Genomic DNA, 20,085 nt, shown 5'->3' on the forward strand with positions numbered 1-20,085 from the left:
TCATTTTCATAAGCATTTTAAAATAAGTAAGTAATATGAAATTAATATCATAATTCAATTTTCAGTTTCAAAAAGTTTTAGATTAAGTTTAAATGGTTAAGGTTAAATGGTTAAGGTTAAATGGTTCAAAAAGTTTTAGATTAAGTTTAAATGGTAATATAAAATTAATATCAAAATTGATTTTATTTTTTCAGTTTCAAAAAGTTTTAGATTAAGCTTAAAATGTAAGAAGAAATAAAATTGTCCTTCTTTTAGTTTAATTAGGCTTGTTATGAATAAATTGTCTCATATTCTGTCAACCCTAGTTGGTTTCTCAAGGTGATGAATCGTGCTGCTGGTAACGGTTTCATCATTATATCGGCCAATTGAGAATCTGTTGGAATATACTAAATACAAATTAGTTTCTTCTGAATTTGTTCTCTACTAAAATGATATTTAATATCTATGTGCTTTGTTCTCTTGTGGCAAGTAGGATTATTGGCAATACTAATACAACCTTGGTTGTCTTCAAATATATCTATTGGACCATTTAATTCTAGTTTAACTTCATTTATTAATAACTTAAGCCATAATGCTTCTCTGACACCTTCCAATAGAGCCATGTATTCCGCTTCAGTTGACGAAGCAGCAACGGAATTTTGTTTCATGGTACTCCATGAATTAAACAATTTTCAAACATTTTAAATACGAATCCAGTAGTGCTTTTTCTGTCAGTCTCGTTTCCAGCCCAATCAGAATCAACATATCCCATCAGAATACTATTAATATTTATATTTTTATGAAATGTCAATTTCAAATTAATAGAGCCTTTCAGGTACCATACGACACGTTAAAGACATTGCCAGAGTTCCTTATTGTTGTTATTTGTATATCGACTTCCATGTTAAATTTTCTTAAAACATTGCTAATATATGTGGGACTCGTTAATGCAATCCCACTTTTTCCTCCCGAATTTCTAGGCCGTTTTTACTCACAATCAATCAGTTTTATTCAACATTATTTCTTTATACATTTATCACTTAATTACCACATAACTACACTCTTCTTATTCGAGCAGCCACGAGGAACACAACCGGTCGACACAACTTGACGCCATAAAACTCTTTTCTCAATTGATATCGATGGTTTGTCATCGATATCGTTGATAAACTTTAAATTATGCACCTCTGAACTGGTTCAGTACAATCGACCGCTTCTCGTCTCTCGACCCATTCCCACATTCGGCCGGACTGACTTATCATTCGCCTCGAATGTTGAATCGTCTGATGAATTCACTTGACCATTCCACGACTTCATATACTCTGCGACAGTTGAGGTTTTCCCAGGACCTTCGTGATCTCCTACCTTTTCTACGTCATATCGTCCATGAGACTTAACTTTCACCACCCTATATGGTCCAAAATATTTAGCCTTAAGTTTTAATCCTGAACCATATTGCGTTCGCTTAATTGCTATCAAATCATTGATTTTATACTCAACTACCTTTTTGCGTTTTTTGTTATAACTTTTACGATTCTCCTCTTGGATTCTCTCAATATTATGCTGAGCTTCCTGACGAACATTAGTGCGTTCAATTTCTAGCTCTTCTATGGCTTCCTCTTCCAAAAGTTCTTGTAACTCAGGGAAACTATTAGTCCTCATCTCAACCCCGGTTAATAATTTAAATGGCGACACTTTTGTGCTTCTAGGAGGGGTACTATTGATTGCTTGCTGCACTCTTTCAACGTACCTATACCACATAGTCGGTTTTTTATAACAAAGTTTTGTTAGCATAGGAATAATTATCTTATGGATACGTTCAACTTGACCATTTCCCCTAGGTACTCCGGTAGCTATCATTAAATGCTGAATGTTTTGCTCTTTACAATAATCTCCGAACTGGTGAGAAACAAATGCTGCACCTCTATCTGATATAATACGCCCTGCATTTCCAAAAACTGATGCGTCTATCTACTACCGCTTGTGATGCCGTATTTTTTGTTGGATAGAGCCACACAAATTTCGAAAACGCGTCGACAACTACCAATAGATAGTTATAACTCTTCGCTGTCGAATCCATAGGTCCTACATGATCAACATGATAAGTCCCTAAAGGTTTATCTTCTTTATTTATTGAAGCTAAGAAACCTTCTTTCTTGCCTGCTTTACCTTCCGAAACAATGCATTCGATACAATTTTTTACAATCTCAGAGGCCTTTTGGAATAACTTCGGTATGTAAAACTTTCTCTCAACTTCCTCTTGAGTTCTTTTGGCCGAAAAATTACCCTTTCTATGTGCAATCTTAATTAATTCCTCTTCCATAAGTGATGGGACTACAATTAAATTCTTAATGGGATCCTTGTACAAAACACCGTTTTTTATAAAGAAATCTTCATAAGTCTGATGCTCTAAAACAGCTGTCACTGCGCTAATCCAATCATCACTAGCTTGAGCTATTTTAAGTCTGTGATGCATTGAATCCTCTAACATTGAACAGGACATACGACTTAGAGCATCTACATGCTTCATTTTACTGCCACTTCTATTTTCAATTTCATACTTGAATTCTCGAAGAAATAAAGTCCAACGCGAAACTCTTACAATCTTAGCATTCAAACGTCTATAATCACAACAAAGTCTTTTTCCTCCATCCTTTTTTGTAACAAGAACTATAGCAGACGCATATTCTGATGTACTTGGTTGAATGATACCCTCGGCTAACCATTTTTCTACTGTTGAGTCCACGATACCTTTATCAACGAAAGATAAACGCCTCGGCCGTTCGTATACTGGGCATTCGTCACTTAATAATATTTTCATTTCGACTGGACTCTTCTTTGACGACTGTGGTACATAACTGTGAATAAGCTGCTTAACTTCTTTGACGTCCGATTTAGTTAAATGGCACAAATCTATTTCACTCTTTTCTTCTTCAGCTAATAAACACAAACTCTCAAATTCCTGTAACATACCCTTCGGAGTTTTCACTTCTTCATTGTGTACAGTTTCTTTCGCTTCTGTGTTTGGCATCACTTCTTCTTCTCTAGGCTTAAAAGTAGCATTTCCTTTTGTGATAACCAAATTAGCTAATTCTAAAATGTTGTTTCCAATCACTACTTCGTAGTCAATATCCTCTTTTCTATAAACGTGGAACGTTAAGGGCCATTGAAGACCATCAATAGTCACCTGCGCTTTAAAACTACCTATAGTATTTAACTCACTTTTACACACTCCCAATAAACGGTTACGTTCATCGTTTAATTCTATACCGTGAAGTTTTCTGATAATATCATCTCTTATTAAACATAGATCACATCCTGTATCTATGAGTGCAGACAGCTCAACGTTTCCACATGATATTGTTTTGAAAATAGCTTTTCCTTTTACATTGATTTCTCTTGACATTGTATTAGCCCTACTGTATTCCTTTTTAGTATCTAATTTACGTGTCGGGCATACTGATGCTTTATGCCCTATCTGATCGCATTTAAAGCACTTTATCTTCGGACACTCACTCATCAAATGAGATACTTCGCCACACTTATAGCATTTTCTCGGTTGTTTAGATATTTCCGCTTTTTTATCATCCTTCTCATTATGATTTCTGTTTCTATTTACCACTTGAGGGTGACCAAAGTAAACCTTTTCGTAAATTGTAATCTGTTCCTTCAGCTTAATGACTGTCTTTGCCTGATACAAGTTACTTTTGTTAGCTTTTGAATCAGGTATTCCTTCTATGAAATATTCTATAAGACTAGCTTCATCTAAATTTATGGAACTGCCTATTTCCCTCAGACTATAAAGGTACTCACGAAAATCTTCATTTGGGCGTTTACGTCTATTTCGCAACAATTTATGTACTTCAATTGCTGATACTTCTGAGCCGAACTCGCTTAACAAAATTCTTTTTAATGATATCCAATCAGTCACTCCTCGCTCACCACGCACAAAAACTTTTGCTGTACCTTTTAATAATTGCTTCGCATAGATAAATTTCTGTAAAGAGTTCCATTGAACTGCTTCTGCATTATCTTCAAAATCCCGTAACCAATTTTCTATAGACGGTTGACCTGACCCATTGAACGAAGAAAGAGAATCCTCAATGTCGCGCAAAGTAAAATTATTTCTAACTACAGTTGGTGCCGTAGACTGAAATGATCCCGCATCATCACTTTCGGATGCAACCTCGACTTCGTCAGCCACCAAACCGAAATGTTCGAAAAGACGATCTTGCAACGATTGCTTTCTACCAGTTATTGCCAAATTCAAACTGGCCAACTTTGCTTTGAGCTCATTTACATTTAAACTTAATACTTCGTCTCTATTCATTTTGTATTCGTCGTAGCTTACTCGTTACAGTTGAAATTTCAATATATTTTACAAAAGTATAATCTAACTCTATTGTTAGTAATTTAATTTTCTCTTCTTTTAGCAATTACAAAATATAATTATTTCTCTTTCAACATTTACTTTTCTTTTAATTCCAAATTTATTTACTTCACTTTTGAATTCCAAATTTATTTACTTTAGTTATAATTTTGACATAAATTTATATTGATTTAATTTAATGATTGCATCAACTCAATTTAAATTATAACATTTTTCGTTCTGCAAACATAATGTTTATTAACATAAACATCTGGCTCACCACTATGTTGCCTTCTCGCTCGCTCGTGTTGACTCACCAACGCCGTTTATTCGCGCCAATTCTGCTGATATGCCGATCTTTCACGAATGCTCTCTCTAACGCTGTATTGCTCGTGACGCCAATGCCGATGTCTCGCTCGTGTCGCCAATGCCGATGCCTCGCTCTTGTACAAATTTTTCCACTGACGCCGCCAAACTTGTGCGTCTAATGCAGAGGTAGGCGCCCATAGCCCGTGCGGGCACTTTTGCTCGGCAATTGCTCGTGTGGCCGTCTGTGTGCATGCCGATGTGAGCACGAAGTACAAGTTGAGTGCATAAAAAAACAGCTAGTGTCGCACAGACTTTTGACGAAAGCAGTACTATGTCGCTTTGTTACGCAGCTACACGCAAATTTATGCTTCACTTCTTTACATGGCAACTTTAAAAATATTTTGCCATTATTTATATTTTGTCCCTATAGGGTAAAAAGTATATTATAATGTAAGCGAACATGCATAATGTAATATAAATGTAAGATAAAAGGCAATGTTAAAATTATCTTCCATGTTTACCACAACATACATTTGTGAATCCACATTTTCGACAATGAAATTAATTAAAGATTCAATTCGAAATAGTCTTACTGATAGCCATTTAGAAGATCTCCTTCGTATAAAAAGTTATCCAAACAATATAGAAGTAAAGGAAATAGTTGAGTTTCTGAACAACAATTAGGTCGGAATTATTCTTTTTCACTTGCAGTTTAAATTTTTTATTCGTTTCTTCACATTCGATTCGCGCAGTGTAAAGCAGTTTACCAACACAAGCAAGCGCACGCATACATTGACAGTTTGAGCTGGCTCTGCCTACCCGTGGTCTAATGCAGTGGTGCGAATTAAGATTGAGTCTGTTCTGGTTGAGTGTTAAATCAAGACTGCTTTATTGAATCAAATCATATTCTGGTTTGGCTTACATCTAAGTGTTTATAATGTTTTCTTCTGGTCACTTTTCTTGTGACACTCTATGTTTAGGGAAACTGTCACTTATCTTGTGACACTCTATGTTTAGGGAAACTGTCACTTATCTTGTGACACTCTATGTTTAATGGAATGGTATTGTTTATGTTTACATTAATGTGGAGTGTAGACCTCTTGGGTCGGCTGTTATGGGAAGTGTTGCTAATGGCATAACTCCTCCCCTCTGAGAGTATGAATTCTCCTGAATTCTGTTTACATTAATGTTTATATTTTTCTTTTTACAGTATATATGTATATAAATGGATAAACATATAATAATAATAATAAAAAGTGTTAAAAATATGCCATTTGTCATTTTCTTTTCGTATTTAAGTTCTGTGATTTCTTTTAAATTGTCAAAATTATCTATTGTTACATGATCAAAGTTTATTGTGTTTTTATAGGTTTGATTCAATAGTTCTGTTGGATAAAAAAATTTTTCGTGAAATTCTGTTTTTTCGTTAAAAAATATTTCATTTAGAATTTGAATTTTACAGTTACCGAATTGAATTAAGTTACTTCCCTTAAGTATAATATTTCTTTTATCGCAATTTTGATATATTTTTGTATTCTTGGCATTTTTGATTATAATTGTATCATCGTCAATTTCTTCGATACTCGTTATATTGTTGAATGTAAATTTGCAATTATTATTAATGGTACAACTTTTACTTAATTTTAATTCTTTTAAAATTTTGTTGGGTTCATATGTAAATGTTTTATTATTTATTTCTGAAATTAACTGATTTTCTTGGTCTATTTGTATATAATCTATATTTGGTATAGGAATAATTAACTTAACATCTATGGTTATAAATGATTTTGGGATTTTAATTGTGATTATGATGCAATTATTCTTATATTTTAAAATGCCCATACGGATTAGCTTTAATTTATAAAAATCAATGTCAAATTTATTTATTTCCTCTTCTGATAAAATTTCTGGTACGATTATATTATTTTTTGCTGATGCTATGTTTTCCTGAATATAATTTATTTTGAATTCTATATTTTTTAATTTTCCCATTTGGTCATTATGAAGTATTTTCATTTCTATTTCTTGATTTTGATTGTCCATGCTTGTAAGTATGTCCTTGATTATTGTTCTGTCTTGTTTAATTGTTTCTGCTAAATTGTGTATTGTTTTATTAAAATGTGTATTTATAACAATTTGTTGGTTCATGTCTTGTATAATATTATGGTTGTTTTGGTCAATATTGTTAAGGTGGTCTAAAATATCTGTTCTATCTTCATCGTCCATAATTCCAAAAAGCCATTTGTATGTTGTTCCTACAATATTTAACATTCCTCTTTTTATTCTGTTGTTTGGGGTTATGGATTTTATTTTAGCTCTAATTAGATTTATTTCGGCTAATAGCTCCTTTTTTCCTGTGATGTTAAAATTTTTAATGTTTGTCTCCATTTGATTTATTATATTATTTAAAGGGTCGATATTAATAATGTGTAGTATAATTACTGTTTCATTAACTATTTCCGTGGAATAAGTTTGTATAGGTGCATATCCTGCATTTGATTGAATTGGTTCAATTTGTAATCTGCCTTAAACACACATTATAACATAAAAAATTATGAAAATCTGAGGATAAGAGAAAAAAAATTTTTGTTTCAAAGATGTCAATCTGTATTTTGTTGGAAATTAATTTTTTCCTGCTTTGACGGTCTTTTTATATTACATGGATGAATATTATTTAATGTTGTAATTCTAAAATAAGGTTCATCCTTATGCCTAACTCGTTTATAGTTTTTAATTGGTCCTTCCTGTCTTTCCTCCTCATAATCTTCTCTTGTTTTATTTTGTTTGCTTAAAATTTTTTCTTTGTGTTTGATAATAGTGTTTTTTAGTTTTTCCTCATCTTCTATGTTTTTTGCATAATTTGGTGTACATTTTATTGTAGAGTGATAACGGTTATTATAAGCTGTTATTGCTAATTGCATTTTGGATGAAATTGATAAATCATCATCTATTCCTGCTATTATTTCAATGAGAGTAGAATGTAGTCTTTCTATGTCTGCATTTCCTGTATGTGAATTTGGCTTTGTATAATGGATTTCTATTTGTTCTTGGTTTAAGTATTGTTTTATCTGTTCTGATCTAAATTCATTATCCATTATTATTTTATGTGGCTTATTGAATTTGGCAAAGTGTTCAATCATAATTTCCATTTTAGTTTTCCAGTTTCTATCTGTTATATTATAAGCGACTGCGAATTTTGTGAGCTTGTCTATGATTGTAACAAACGATTTGTGTTTTATATGAAATATGTCCAAATGTATAATTTGATTTTTGACATCCGGTGTTTCTGTGAATTGAAACTTAGGTTTGATTGGTTTTCTGTCATATTTAATTTCCTTACATTTTTTACAATTTGAAATTATCAACTGAATATGGTCTCTTAGCTTTGGAAAATATATTTTGTTCTTTAACGAATTAAAAGCTTCATTTATTCCGCTATGTAATGAATCTTTGGTGTGGTAAATAGCTATTTGTTTGTGTAACTCTTCCTCGCTTGAAATTTCCTGAGCTCTCTTAGTACATTTAAAAAATTTTATATTATTACAGTGTGAAAAAATGTTCATTAAGATACATTGTATCTTATAATATTCTGAGTCTGGAACTTCTGAAAAAATTCCTACTGTTCCTTTATTTATATTATTTTGCATTTTGATTTCGATTTCAATTTCTGTTTCTGCTGGGCTTACTTCTATTATTTTTCTACCATGCTGAATATTAATATTGTCCGTTGTTGTATAAGTTACTATTATCTGAGTTTTATATTTGTTTACAATATCGTCTTTTATATAGAAATTTGTAAATCCTCCTTCCTCTGCTGAATGCTGTGTATCTGATAGTTCAAAGTTTGACTCATTTGTTTTATCCTTGTTTATTAGTTGAGCTGTTTCCTGTCTACTTAAAAAATCTGCCACTTTATTGTCTTTTCCTTTCAAATATATTATGTCATAATCGAATTCTTGTAATTTTAAAATCCATCTTTGGTGTCTTGCTGTCATTTCTTTCCCTTTGTATTTTGCGTTTAGATATTTTATCGGAGCATGATCTGTTATAATTTGGAATTTATTACCTATCACATAGTGTCTAAAATAGTTTACTGCATGTATAATGGATAAAAATTCTTTATCAATTGTACTGTAGTTTTTTTCGTGTTTGTTTAGAGTTCTTGAAAGGAATGCAACTGGTGCACCTATTGCGAAGTCACTGGCATCTGTTGTAATGGTAAATGGTTTATCAAACTCTGGATATTTTAAGATTCGATGTGAGCTTATAAGTGTTTTAAGGTTTTCAAAGGCATCTATAAACTGTGGGTCATTTGTATTAATTTGTGTGCCTTTTTGTAAATATCTGATCATTGGGTAAGCTATTTTGGAATAGTCCTTAATAAATTTTCTGTAAAATCCTGTCATACCAAGAAATCCTTTCAATTGCTTTTCTGTTTTAGGTAGCTGCATTGCTTTTATTGCTTCTATTTTATGTGGATTGGGTTTAATCCCTTCCTTTGTGAGAATGTGTCCTAAATATTCAGTATATTGTTTCATGAAGGAACATTTGTCTGGTTGAATTTTTAAGTTATGATTTCTAAGTATTTTGAAAATGTTTTCTAGAGCAATCTTATGTTCCTCAAGTGTTGTTGAAAATATCAAAATATCGTCCATGTATACAACACAACTTTTGTTTATATAATCCCTCAGTATTTCATTCATTAAACGTTTAAATGTGGCTGGGGCATTTTTAACCCAAAAGGCATTCTAACATATTCATATAAACCCATTGGTGAAATGAATGCTGTTTTCTCTATATCTTCTTCTGCCATTAAAATTTGGTGATAGCCTTTTGCTAAATCTAATGTAGTAAAATATTGGGCTTTACCGAGTTTGTCTAATACAGCGTCCATGATAGGTATTGGGTACTTATCTGGAACGGTTACTTGGTTTAAACGCCTATAGTCTACACAAATACGATACTTTTGTATTCCAGAGCTATCTCTTTTTTTAGGTATGACACATATTGGAGAACTATATTTGCTTTTGCTTTTTCTTATAATTCCATTGTTTTCCATATAAATTATTTGTTTCTTTATTTCTTCTTCATATTTTGGGGAGACCCGATAGAGTTTTGAATTAATAGGTTGGTCTGTAGTAGTTTTTATGCTATGAACTATAGTGTTAGTATTGGTTAAGTGATCCCCTTCTTTGAAACATAACTTTTCGTACTTTTTTGAAAGATTTCTTATTATTTGTTCTTCCTCAGTATTGAGTTCTTTTAACTTAAGATCATCAATTTCACTTACTTCCATTACGCAAAAATCTTCTGATTGTTTGGAAAGGAATGGAATTTCGACCCCATTGGTAAGTTTAATAATTTTGTTTTGAAAATCAATATTTGCAAAATTCCTTTGAATGAAGTCCATACCCAATAGAAAATCATATGATTTTTCCAGGGGCATAGCCACCCATTTTGTTCTTGCATAATTTATATATTTAAACTCCCTTGGCACTTTTGTTTTCACTAAGTAACTGTCACTTTCTATTTTTCCCTTTATTGTATGTATGGTTTTTGAATATTTTTCAATTATTTTGTATTTGGAATTATGTACATTAGTTGTGTTTAAAATGCTTATGGTTGATCCTGTATCTACTAAAATAATATAAGTATCTTCCTCTATTGTTCCTTTTATAAAAATTTTTTTTTCATCCGAGGCTAGTTGGTAAAAAACTCTTGATTATCTGTGCTGTTTACTACTTCCTCATTTATATTATCTACACTCATTGCTTCTGCTGGTGGTTGCTGATTATTTTGTGGTTGCTGATAATTTTGATTTTGTCTTACGTTCTGACTCTGTTGTCTATTCGGATTTTGATCCTGTCTCGTATTTTGACTCTGTTGTCTATTGGGATTTTGAGACTGTTTTACATTTTGACTCTGTTCAGTATTTCGGTTTGTATTTTTATTAGTTGTCTGTTTGTTATATGTACTATGGTCATTGTCATTTTTGGTTAATAATAGTTTTTTATTTAAATTTCCATAATTCAGACCAATATAATTTGCAAGTTCAATTCTTATATCTGTTAATGTTGTTTTATTCATTAAGGCAATGGCCATTGGACCCAAGATAATTCTTTTACTCTTTGAATTAAGAGACCACTTAATATGTCAACTAATCTGCTATTGTTTTCAAAGACCGAAAAATCAGTAATTTCCTCAACAATTGCTCTTACTTTAAAATCAAGATCTCGAACGGTAGTTACCCTTAAGTTATTAATTTTTCTGGTTAGACCCATTTGATCCGTTCTTGGGCGATAATGATGTCGAAGACGAGTTTTGCAATCAGCCCAAGATGTAGGGGGGTTAATATTAAGCATAGTTCTAGCCTGACCTTGAATTTTGGTGTTGAATATAACAGTGAAGACCTGGTCGTTATCATCATACTCCTCCATGATTTGGTTGACTGCCGAAATGAAACCATGTAACGTTCCCTCCTGTCCAGTGAACACCGGCAAGTACCTTGTTTCCTTCTCGATGCTGTTTCTCTCCCTTGTTGTTGGATTAGAATGCATCTCTTGATTGGATATTATTTTTGATGTTAGCATTTGAATGCATTGTTGTATTTCGTTAATTTGTGCCATTTTAATGGTGTATGTTTTATTGTTTCGTTAACTTTTTTTTTTTTTTAAGTTTCCACAATAATTCTGTTTGTTTGCACAAAGTGTTTTTACAATATTATATTTTTTCGTTATTTGTTACAAAATGTTTTTATAATATTATATTGTTTCGTTGGCTTAGATTTTCTCCAAAGTTTCCACAATATATATATTTTATTTTGTCACTAAATGTTTTGTTTTCCACAGCATTATATTGTTTCGTTATCTTTGATTGCGTTCAAAGTTTCCACAATATTTTAGCTGTGAACTCGAGTACCGACTGCGCCAATTAAGATTGAGTCTGTTCTGGTTGAGTGTTAAATCAAGACTGCTTTATTGAATCAAATCATATTCTGGTTTGGCTTACATCTAAGTGTTTATAATGTTTTCTTCTGGTCACTTTTCTTGTGACACTCTATGTTTAGGGAAACTGTCACTTATCTTGTGACACTCTATGTTTAGGGAAACTGTCACTTATCTTGTGACACTCTATGTTTAATGGAATGGTATTGTTTATGTTTACATTAATGTGGAGTGTAGACCTCTTGGGTCGGCTGTTATGGGAAGTGTTGCTAATGGCATAACTTGCGCGAATCGTATGTGAAGAAACGAATAAAAAAATTAAACTGCAAGTGAAACTGCGGAATTTTCCCACAACCCTTTTTTACCGAATCGCCTTAAAAAACAAAGTACAGTCATGAGTCTTGGATTCCTTTTACCTTAATGTCATAAAAATGAATGCATATTTTGTATCGGCTATTATATGTATATATTTTTCATACTATACATATATGTGCATATTATATATAAATGTATATCTTACATTTATATTACATTATGCATGTTCGCATATACTTTTTACCCTATAGGGACAAAATATAAATAATGGCAAAATATTTTTAAAGTTGCCATGTACGAAAGTGAAGCATTAATTTTTTTGCGTGTAGCTGCGTAACAAAGCGACATAGTACTGCTTTCGTCAAAAGTCTGTGCGACACTAGCTGTTTTTTTATGCACTCAACTTGTACTTCGTGCTCACATCGGCATGCACACAGACGGCCACACGAGCAATTGCCGAGCAAAAGTGCCCGCACGGGCTATGGGCGCCTACCTCTGGTCTAATGCTTTCTCGCTCTTGCCGCCAATTGTTGTAGCTTCTCTTGCCGCCAATTCTCAAGAATTTCCCACTCTAGGTACAGCTGCTCACCACATAGATTCTATGTTCCAGGCCATTTGCCACATAAATCTACCATCTCAGTGAATAGTTCCCACGACGATACTCCAACACATTTACCAAAATTACGCTATACCAGCCTCATTGCCACGTAAATTTGTGCAAAATTCCAACAATCGTCAATCTCTTTGCGTTTTCAGTTTCTATACTGTTCGCACCTCCACACTTTTCACTCTCACTTGAACTTGGACGTTTCGCTGTCTCTCTCTAACATACAAGCATTCATCAATTGGGGTGGTTTTTCTTTTACCGCTCTTTGTACATTAAGGTTAAATCAAACACACATTTTTTTTTTCGAACTTTCTGTCCTTGGCGACTCAATTTTAATGAATTTTTCGCTTCGAACGATTTGTTTTAATTATTAGTGTTCTTTATTTAACAACATCTTTTAACTGCACGTAAGTTCGATGCACTATGTAAATGTATGTACATACATATCTCACTTCTGACACCAATTTGTGGGACTGTTAGTGCAATCCCACTTCTGACACCAATTTGTGGGACTCGTTAATGCAATCCCACTTTTTCCTCCCGAATTTCTAGGCCGTTTTTACTCACAATCAATCAGTTTTATTCAACATTATTTCTTTATACATTTATCACTTAATTACCACATAACTACACTCTTCTTATTCGAGCAGCCACGAGGAACACAACCGGTCGACACAACTTGACGCCATAAAACTCTTTTCTCAATTGATATCGATGGTTTGTCATCGATATCGTTGATAAACTTTAAATTATGCACCTCTGAACTGGTTCAGTACAATCGGCCGCTTCTCGTCTCTCGACCCATTCCCACATATATGCTGACTGACTGAGACATAACTGATCTTTCTTCCTGTTAATTTTTATACCAATAAAGAAACGAATTTCCTGTAAGTCAGTCATTTAATATTTATTTTGTAGTTAAGATTTAAATTTAGACATTGTACAAGATTCATTTGTAGCAATTATTACATCATCGACATATCGACATAAATATTTTTAGAAATATCTCCTTTATCTAAAATATATATACAATACTCAGCTCCTAAATTTTCAAAACTAGCCTCCTTGAATACTGATTCAAAAACTTCAAACCAACATTTTGCAGCTTGCTTAAGGCCATAAATTGCTTTATTGAGTTTACATACTTTATCCTCAACTCCATGGACTAAGCCTTTTGGAATCGTCATGTAAATTTCATCTTTTAGAGTTCCGTTTAAAAAAGCAGTTTTTACATCCATGTGGTGAATTTGTAGGTTATATTGATTTGAGAGTGCTAAAAGAAATCTAAAACTTGAAATTCGTGCAACTGGTGCTAATGTGTAAAACCTCTTGCTACAAGTCTTGCTTTATAACTTTTTAAATTGCCAAACTCATCTTGTTTTATACTAAACACCCATTTGCAATCAACTATGTTTTTCCCGTCAGGCCTTTGCACTAAACACCAAGTATTGTTTTGAAAATGAGAGTTAAGTTCATCTTCAACGGCTTTTTCCCATTAAACTCTGTCTTCACGAAATTTAATTTCGTCTTAAGTAATCGGAACGTCATTCAAACGTATTAGAGGATTCATAAGACATTTTTCTAAAAATCGATATGATAATTTGGGTTTATCTTTAATTTTTAAGATTCTTCGTCTTAAGTATTCGGAACGTCATTCAAACATATTTGAGCATTAATAAGACATTTTCCTAAAAATCGATATGACAATTTGGGTTTATCTTTAATTTTTTCACTGCGTCTAATTTTCTTTTCAATTGCAACTTCTTTCAATTTATCACCAGTTTCAATAACTGAATCGGCATTCTCGAGACATGTAGAATTTTCTTTATGTTGCACATCTGATCCTTTTTGAACAGATTCATCATTTTCCACCAATGCACTATAGGCGATTAGTTGATTTTGGCGGCATAAAGTCCACACATAGAGCTAGGCGCTTAATTTTTTTTTTTAAGTGTTACTAATATTCTAGTTTGATTTCGGATTTTTTTTTTAGTCAATTTGACCACGCCTTTATTTTCCGCACCTTTATAACCCCGGCACCTGTACAAAAATTTCAATTTTTATTATAAAGCAAAGCATAAAAATAGAAAAAATAATATTTTACCATGTTTTAACAATATTCCAAAAAATCAAAAAGTTAATAATCTTCTTCATCCAAAACAAAAGAATTCTCATGTTTGTCATCGCTTTCGTTGTCTGATTCGGTGTCTTCATCATTTCCAAAATTGTATGAACTCAGCTCTGATGTTGGACACTCTAAAAGGTTTATAACTTCTATTGGAAGCGGTTTCTTTTTCAAATTTTGCAGCCTCTTATTTATATAGTAGCTTGATATTAATGGATCAGATGAGTCCATGGCTCTATTAAAAACGTCAGCCATATTACTTAATCTAGAATTTTTTCTGGCATGAGAACGTCGGTCCATTTTATAATGTTTGTTACGAGCTTCTGATGCATTTTCACCCAAACATCCAACTGGAACTATACACAAATTTATAATGTCTGCTCCGTGAACTAATATTTTATGTACAGTTGGAGACATTGGGTACCACGGATATGTTTTCATATATAGATTAAAAGTGTCTTTACAAAATTGTCGGTACTTTTTTGGGCTGATCGAGAATTCACACGATATTGCTATTAATATATAGTAAAAATTATTCAAAATGACCTCATCAAACAATGTTATGGATGCAAACAGTTTTGTATTTCCAAAGATTCGTCTCGCCGTGTTACCATCATTGCTGTTACCACTTCCGTTCTGTTTTGGTATGCTAATATGCAAACCCATTACCTTCCATACTGTTTGCTGAATTTCCTTCTTTCTTATCATCATTTTATTTTTATTATCGCCTTTGATATGCCAGGTCTTTATATCCATACGGTATGTTGAGTTTGGCGCTAAGGTTCGATGTTTTAGCGGGCCCACAAGAAAACACTCCACTTTTCACGTGATACTTCATTTATTTCTTCCACGTGTATTTCTTATGCTAATGGGGTGTGTATGGTGTGTGTGCCGTATGCGAGTCGTTATTATGCGAGCCGCTATAAATTAATCGCCCTCACTCGCGGTTGTAACCAAACTGTTCTGTCCGCCGCTTAGTAACAAGCATAGAACCTAACATGTAAGCTTAAAGCGCAAGATGCAACGGTTAATTTCCCAGCACGTAGGCTGGTGCTTAAGAATAAGTATGAAAATGAAAGAGAATGAGTGATATGGGTTAACCCATTGGTGGCTGCGTCGGGTCTGCTGGGCAGTTAGCGAATTTCGGCGGCAACATTCCCCCCCAGTAAAGCTGCTCTCTTCAGGGGGTTGCTTTGCTCCAAAACAGCCGACGTCTAATACAGCTACTTTAGCCACGGGCCGTTGAAGAGTCCCGTTGGCAGTTCTGATGACCACTCGACGCACCTGGTTGTCTTTGGCCAGGATTGTTTGCTCGACTATACCTTTTGGCCATCTATTTCGGGGCAGAGTCTCGTCCAATATTACAACGACGTCTCCAGCTGCTATTGGTGGTCTCTTCGTAAACCATTTTCCTCGCCTGGCTAAATCTGGAACGTATTCGCGTACCCATCGTCGCCAGAATTGATCGGCGGATTCTTGTACAGCTTGCCACATGTGCTGTACGGTATGTGTGGTTTCGAAGACTGGTTTATAGCCGCTTGCTGATCCTAGTAGTAGATGGTTAGGGGTGATAGCCTCGTCGTCTTTGCAGTCCAGAGAGACAAAAGTAAGCGGTCTGGAATTTAGGATGAATTCCACTTCCCAGAGTGCGCTTTGTAGGCCCTCGCTGGTGAATTTTCTCGCTGGGCAGATTGCGTAGAGTACAGTCTTGACGGAACGAACAAGTCGCTCCCATGCTCCCCTCATATGAGGAGCGGCTGGTGGATTAAATTTCCATTTGATGTCATCGAACGCCGGTTGCACGGCGTTGAAGTTGATCGTCTGCGCTTTGTCACAGATAATCTTTTCGGCAGCTTTGAAGTTAGTGCCATTGTCGCTGTAAATTTCTCTCGGGGTCCCGCGCCGATTGATGAAGTTTCGGATGCACATTATGCACGATGCAGTGTCCAAAGAGCACGCCAGTTCTATTTGCACTGCCCGTATGGTTAGGCAGGTGAAAATAACGCCCCATCTTTTTTCGCTTCGCCGTCCTACAGCAACCAAGAAGGGCCCGAAGTAGTCGATACCGACGTAAGTGAAGGGACGTTGGTAGGCAGCCAGCCTGGCGATGGGCAGGGGAGCCATTTGCGGTGGAACAGGCATGGCGCTATCATTTTTACAGCGTTGGCAAGACTTCCGCATGCCTTTGTATAAGACTCGTAGGCGTGGTATGTAAAACATGCCTCGAATCCTGTTAATACACGTCTCATGGGATGTGTGGTGCATTTCCTGATGATACCAGTTCACTATGAGCCGAGTAATGTGGTGCCCATATGGGAGCAGTATTTGGTTTTGGCCGTTTAGGTTTTCTGCTCGCCCTCGGGTACGTAGAAGCTGGTTTTCATCTAGAAAGATATTCAAACATATGAGTTTAGAATTTGTTTTTAAAGGTTTACCTCTCGTTAAGTTGCGAATTTCTGGGTTGAATTCAGATGACTGCGCATGCCGCAGTAGGAGTGTGCGTGCCTGCTGAATCATCTCGTAAGACACCTCTGTAGGTGGCGATGCCTTCTTTTGTTTCGCTTTCAGTTTCTCAATGTAGAGAATAAAGCGCGCTAAAGCTCGATATAGCCTGCGCCAGTCGGAAAAATATTCCGCGTTAAGTTTTAGCTCCATCGGCGAATTGTCGATGAAGAGTATGTTATGCCTGACTTCAGCATTGTTTGGTGGCCCCAAATCATCGCATTTTGGCCACTCGTGTTGATCCTGCAGCAAATAGTCTGGACCGTGTAGCCAAGTTTTATATTTATTGGCGTTGTTTGTTTTAGTAGCAAGATCTGCAGGGTTAAGGTTGGTTGGAACCCAGTTCCATTGGCTAACGTTTGTGAATTCCAGTATTTCGCCCACGCGGTGCATGACGAATTGCTGAAACTTTCGTGGATCCATACGAAGCCATTTGAGAACAGTCTTTGAGTCGGACCAATAACAACTCGAGTTAATTGACAATCTTGGATTGCGTTGGATTCGGTTACTCAGCTTTGCTCCGATAACTGCGGCCTGCAGTTCCATCCTTGGTATAGATAGTGGGCTCAACGGTGCCACTTTCGCCTTGGAGGCCACGAAGCTGAGGTAGGTTCTTTCCCCCTGGCGTATCCGAAGGTAGCAGACTGCTGCGTATGCCAATTCGCTGGCGTCAACGAACGTGTGTAACTGGACATCATGGATTTGATCGCTGCTGTTGAAATAACATCTCGGGATGGTCAATCCAGCGATTGTTGTAAGGATCCGTTTCCATCGTATCCATTTGGGTAACAATGCGTCGGGCAAACCAGTATCCCAGCCAATGCCGCTTCTCCAGACTTCTTGCAGTAGAATTTTCAGCTCTATTGTAAAGCATGAGATGAAGCCGAGTGGGTCGTACATTGACATAAGTACTTGCAAGAGCTCGCGTTTGGTTGGTGTTTTGTCGCTGTCTAAAACGTTGCGCTTCAGCCTGGCGAACTTGCAGATGAATGTGAATACGTCGGAGTTCGGCATCCAATATAAGCCGAGTACCTTTTCTGTTGCGGTAATTTCGACAGCTTCGGAAGTAGCGAATCGCTCTTTAGTATTCGTAGGACCTCCTTTGAGTTCGAAGACCAATTGCGTATGTGGAAACCACCTGCTGCATGGATGTCTCTGACTTGAGTTGCGATGTTTCCGACTTCCACGTAGTTGTCGCCGCTGTATATAAAATCATCCACGTAGTGGTAGTCCTTCATGGCTTGTGCTGCTTGAGGGTACTGTTGGCAGAATCGATCTGCATTTTTGTCACGAATAAAGTGTGCAATGCAGGGTGCGCAATTGATTCCGAAAGTAAGCGCTTCCATAACATAGACGTTAGGCTCTTGCCTCTCGGATTTGCTGTCGAACCACAGAAACCTTTGCGCATGGGTGTCTGCTGGTCTCACTCGGATCTGGTGGAACATCTCAGCGATATCGCCACAGATCGCCACTCGTCCCACTCGGAATGAGAGTAAGAGGTCAAACAGGGAGTTTAGGAGATCTGGACCACTCCAGATGTAGTCATTCAGGGCCTTGCCGCCGGATTGGGCGGCTGCGTCCCATACAAGCCGGACCTTCTCTGGTTTATTTGGATTTTTAGTTATGAAGGTTGGTAGATACCAAGTCCGTCTGTTTGGTGCAGCTATTTCCTCCGGCGTCAGCATGCGAGCATAGCCCTTTTCGACGAGGTTTTCGATTTGCTTGGTGATTTGCTCCTTCAACTGTGGTTGTCGGGAAAATTGCTTTTGTAGGCATTTAAGCCGTTTTAGTGCGTTTGCGTAGCTATCAGGTAATAAAACTTCAGGGTCTTTCCACATTAGACCGACCTCGTACCTGCCGTTCTTCAAGGCGGTAGTAGATTCAAGTCTGGTTAGAGCTTGAGTTTCTTCTGGTGATGATAGCGGTTTTGCTGTGGTAGCGTCTAATGAGAACGCTTGTTTGATGATCTCATGCAGCTTGGCGTCTGCGTCTCGGCATCCACACATGTGAACGCTGACATTAGCTCTAGTGGCCCTTGATGGCGTGGAGCTTTGTAGTGCCCATCCCAGTCGCGTCTTTGACGCTATTGGTTGGTGCCATGCCCCCTCTTTGATTTTAAGGGGTACGGCGAGGTTCCAGTTATTTGTGCCGATTAGGATGCTTGGGCGTGCGTTGGTGTATGATGCTATCGGTAGTCCCGCTAGGTGGGGGAATTCTTTGGCGAGAGCCCTTATGTCGATAGACTGTACAGGTAGATCCAGGGTATCTACACTGTGAACCTCTTCCAAGTAGAATTGATTGCCATTATGTGGATTGGCAACCGTAAGCGTGACACGTTCCGATGCATTTTCTTCACGTGTTGTATCGTTGGTCCATTTTAGGCACAGTGGATCTGGAACGCCTTTTAAGCCGAGTTGCTTAAAGACCTTGTTGTCGATGAGCGTTAGTGCCGATCCCTTATCTAGAAATGCAAAAGTGTTAGTGACTTTCGTTTTATTGATGATTTGTATTGGAATGACACGGAAATATGTTGAGCCAGACTCTCTGGATCGTTGGGTGTGCTTGCCCTCCGGCGTATGCACGTTGGTGACCATAGCTGGTCTGTTTGGGCTGCTGGATTTCGCAGCCTCTGGCATCGGCTGCATCTCATGGATCAATGGGTGATGTTTGCTTCGGCAGCCTCGTATGCCGCAAACCTTTTCACGTTGGCACTTTTGGTGATGACGGTTTAGGCATTGTTGGCAGAGCTTGTGATTTTTCAGAAAAGACATCTTTCGTTGATGTGTATTTTGTGCCCAGGTTCGTTACATACGACGCACGTAATTTCCTTGACCTGCTCTTTAGGTGCCTCTGTGTGATGATTTAGGCTTCCGCTCTTCTTATGGTAAAGCGGCGATGTTACCTGGCTTGCTGCTTCAGCTATGTCGTAGATCCA

The 20,085-nt window shown here is 36.2% G+C and overlaps 1 protein-coding gene across 1 annotated transcript in view; it reads right to left on the reverse strand.

Annotated features, from left to right (window-relative positions):
* LOC124460909 overlaps positions 1 to 20,085 on the reverse strand; it is a 38,490-nt gene that overhangs the window by 17,283 nt on the left and 1,122 nt on the right. The window contains exons 2-4 of the mRNA XM_047012509.1: positions 18,289 to 19,611; positions 17,084 to 18,208; positions 15,933 to 17,032 (exon numbers count right to left, since the gene is read on the reverse strand). Of these exons, the coding sequence (XP_046868465.1) occupies positions 15,933 to 17,032; positions 17,084 to 18,208; positions 18,289 to 19,611 (3,548 nt within the window). The remainder of the gene's footprint in view (positions 1 to 15,932; positions 17,033 to 17,083; positions 18,209 to 18,288; positions 19,612 to 20,085) is intronic.

This window comes from Drosophila willistoni, unplaced genomic scaffold (assembly GCF_018902025.1).
Source record: "Drosophila willistoni isolate 14030-0811.24 unplaced genomic scaffold, UCI_dwil_1.1 Seg151, whole genome shotgun sequence".
NCBI classification, from domain to species: Eukaryota; Metazoa; Arthropoda; class Insecta; order Diptera; family Drosophilidae; genus Drosophila; species Drosophila willistoni.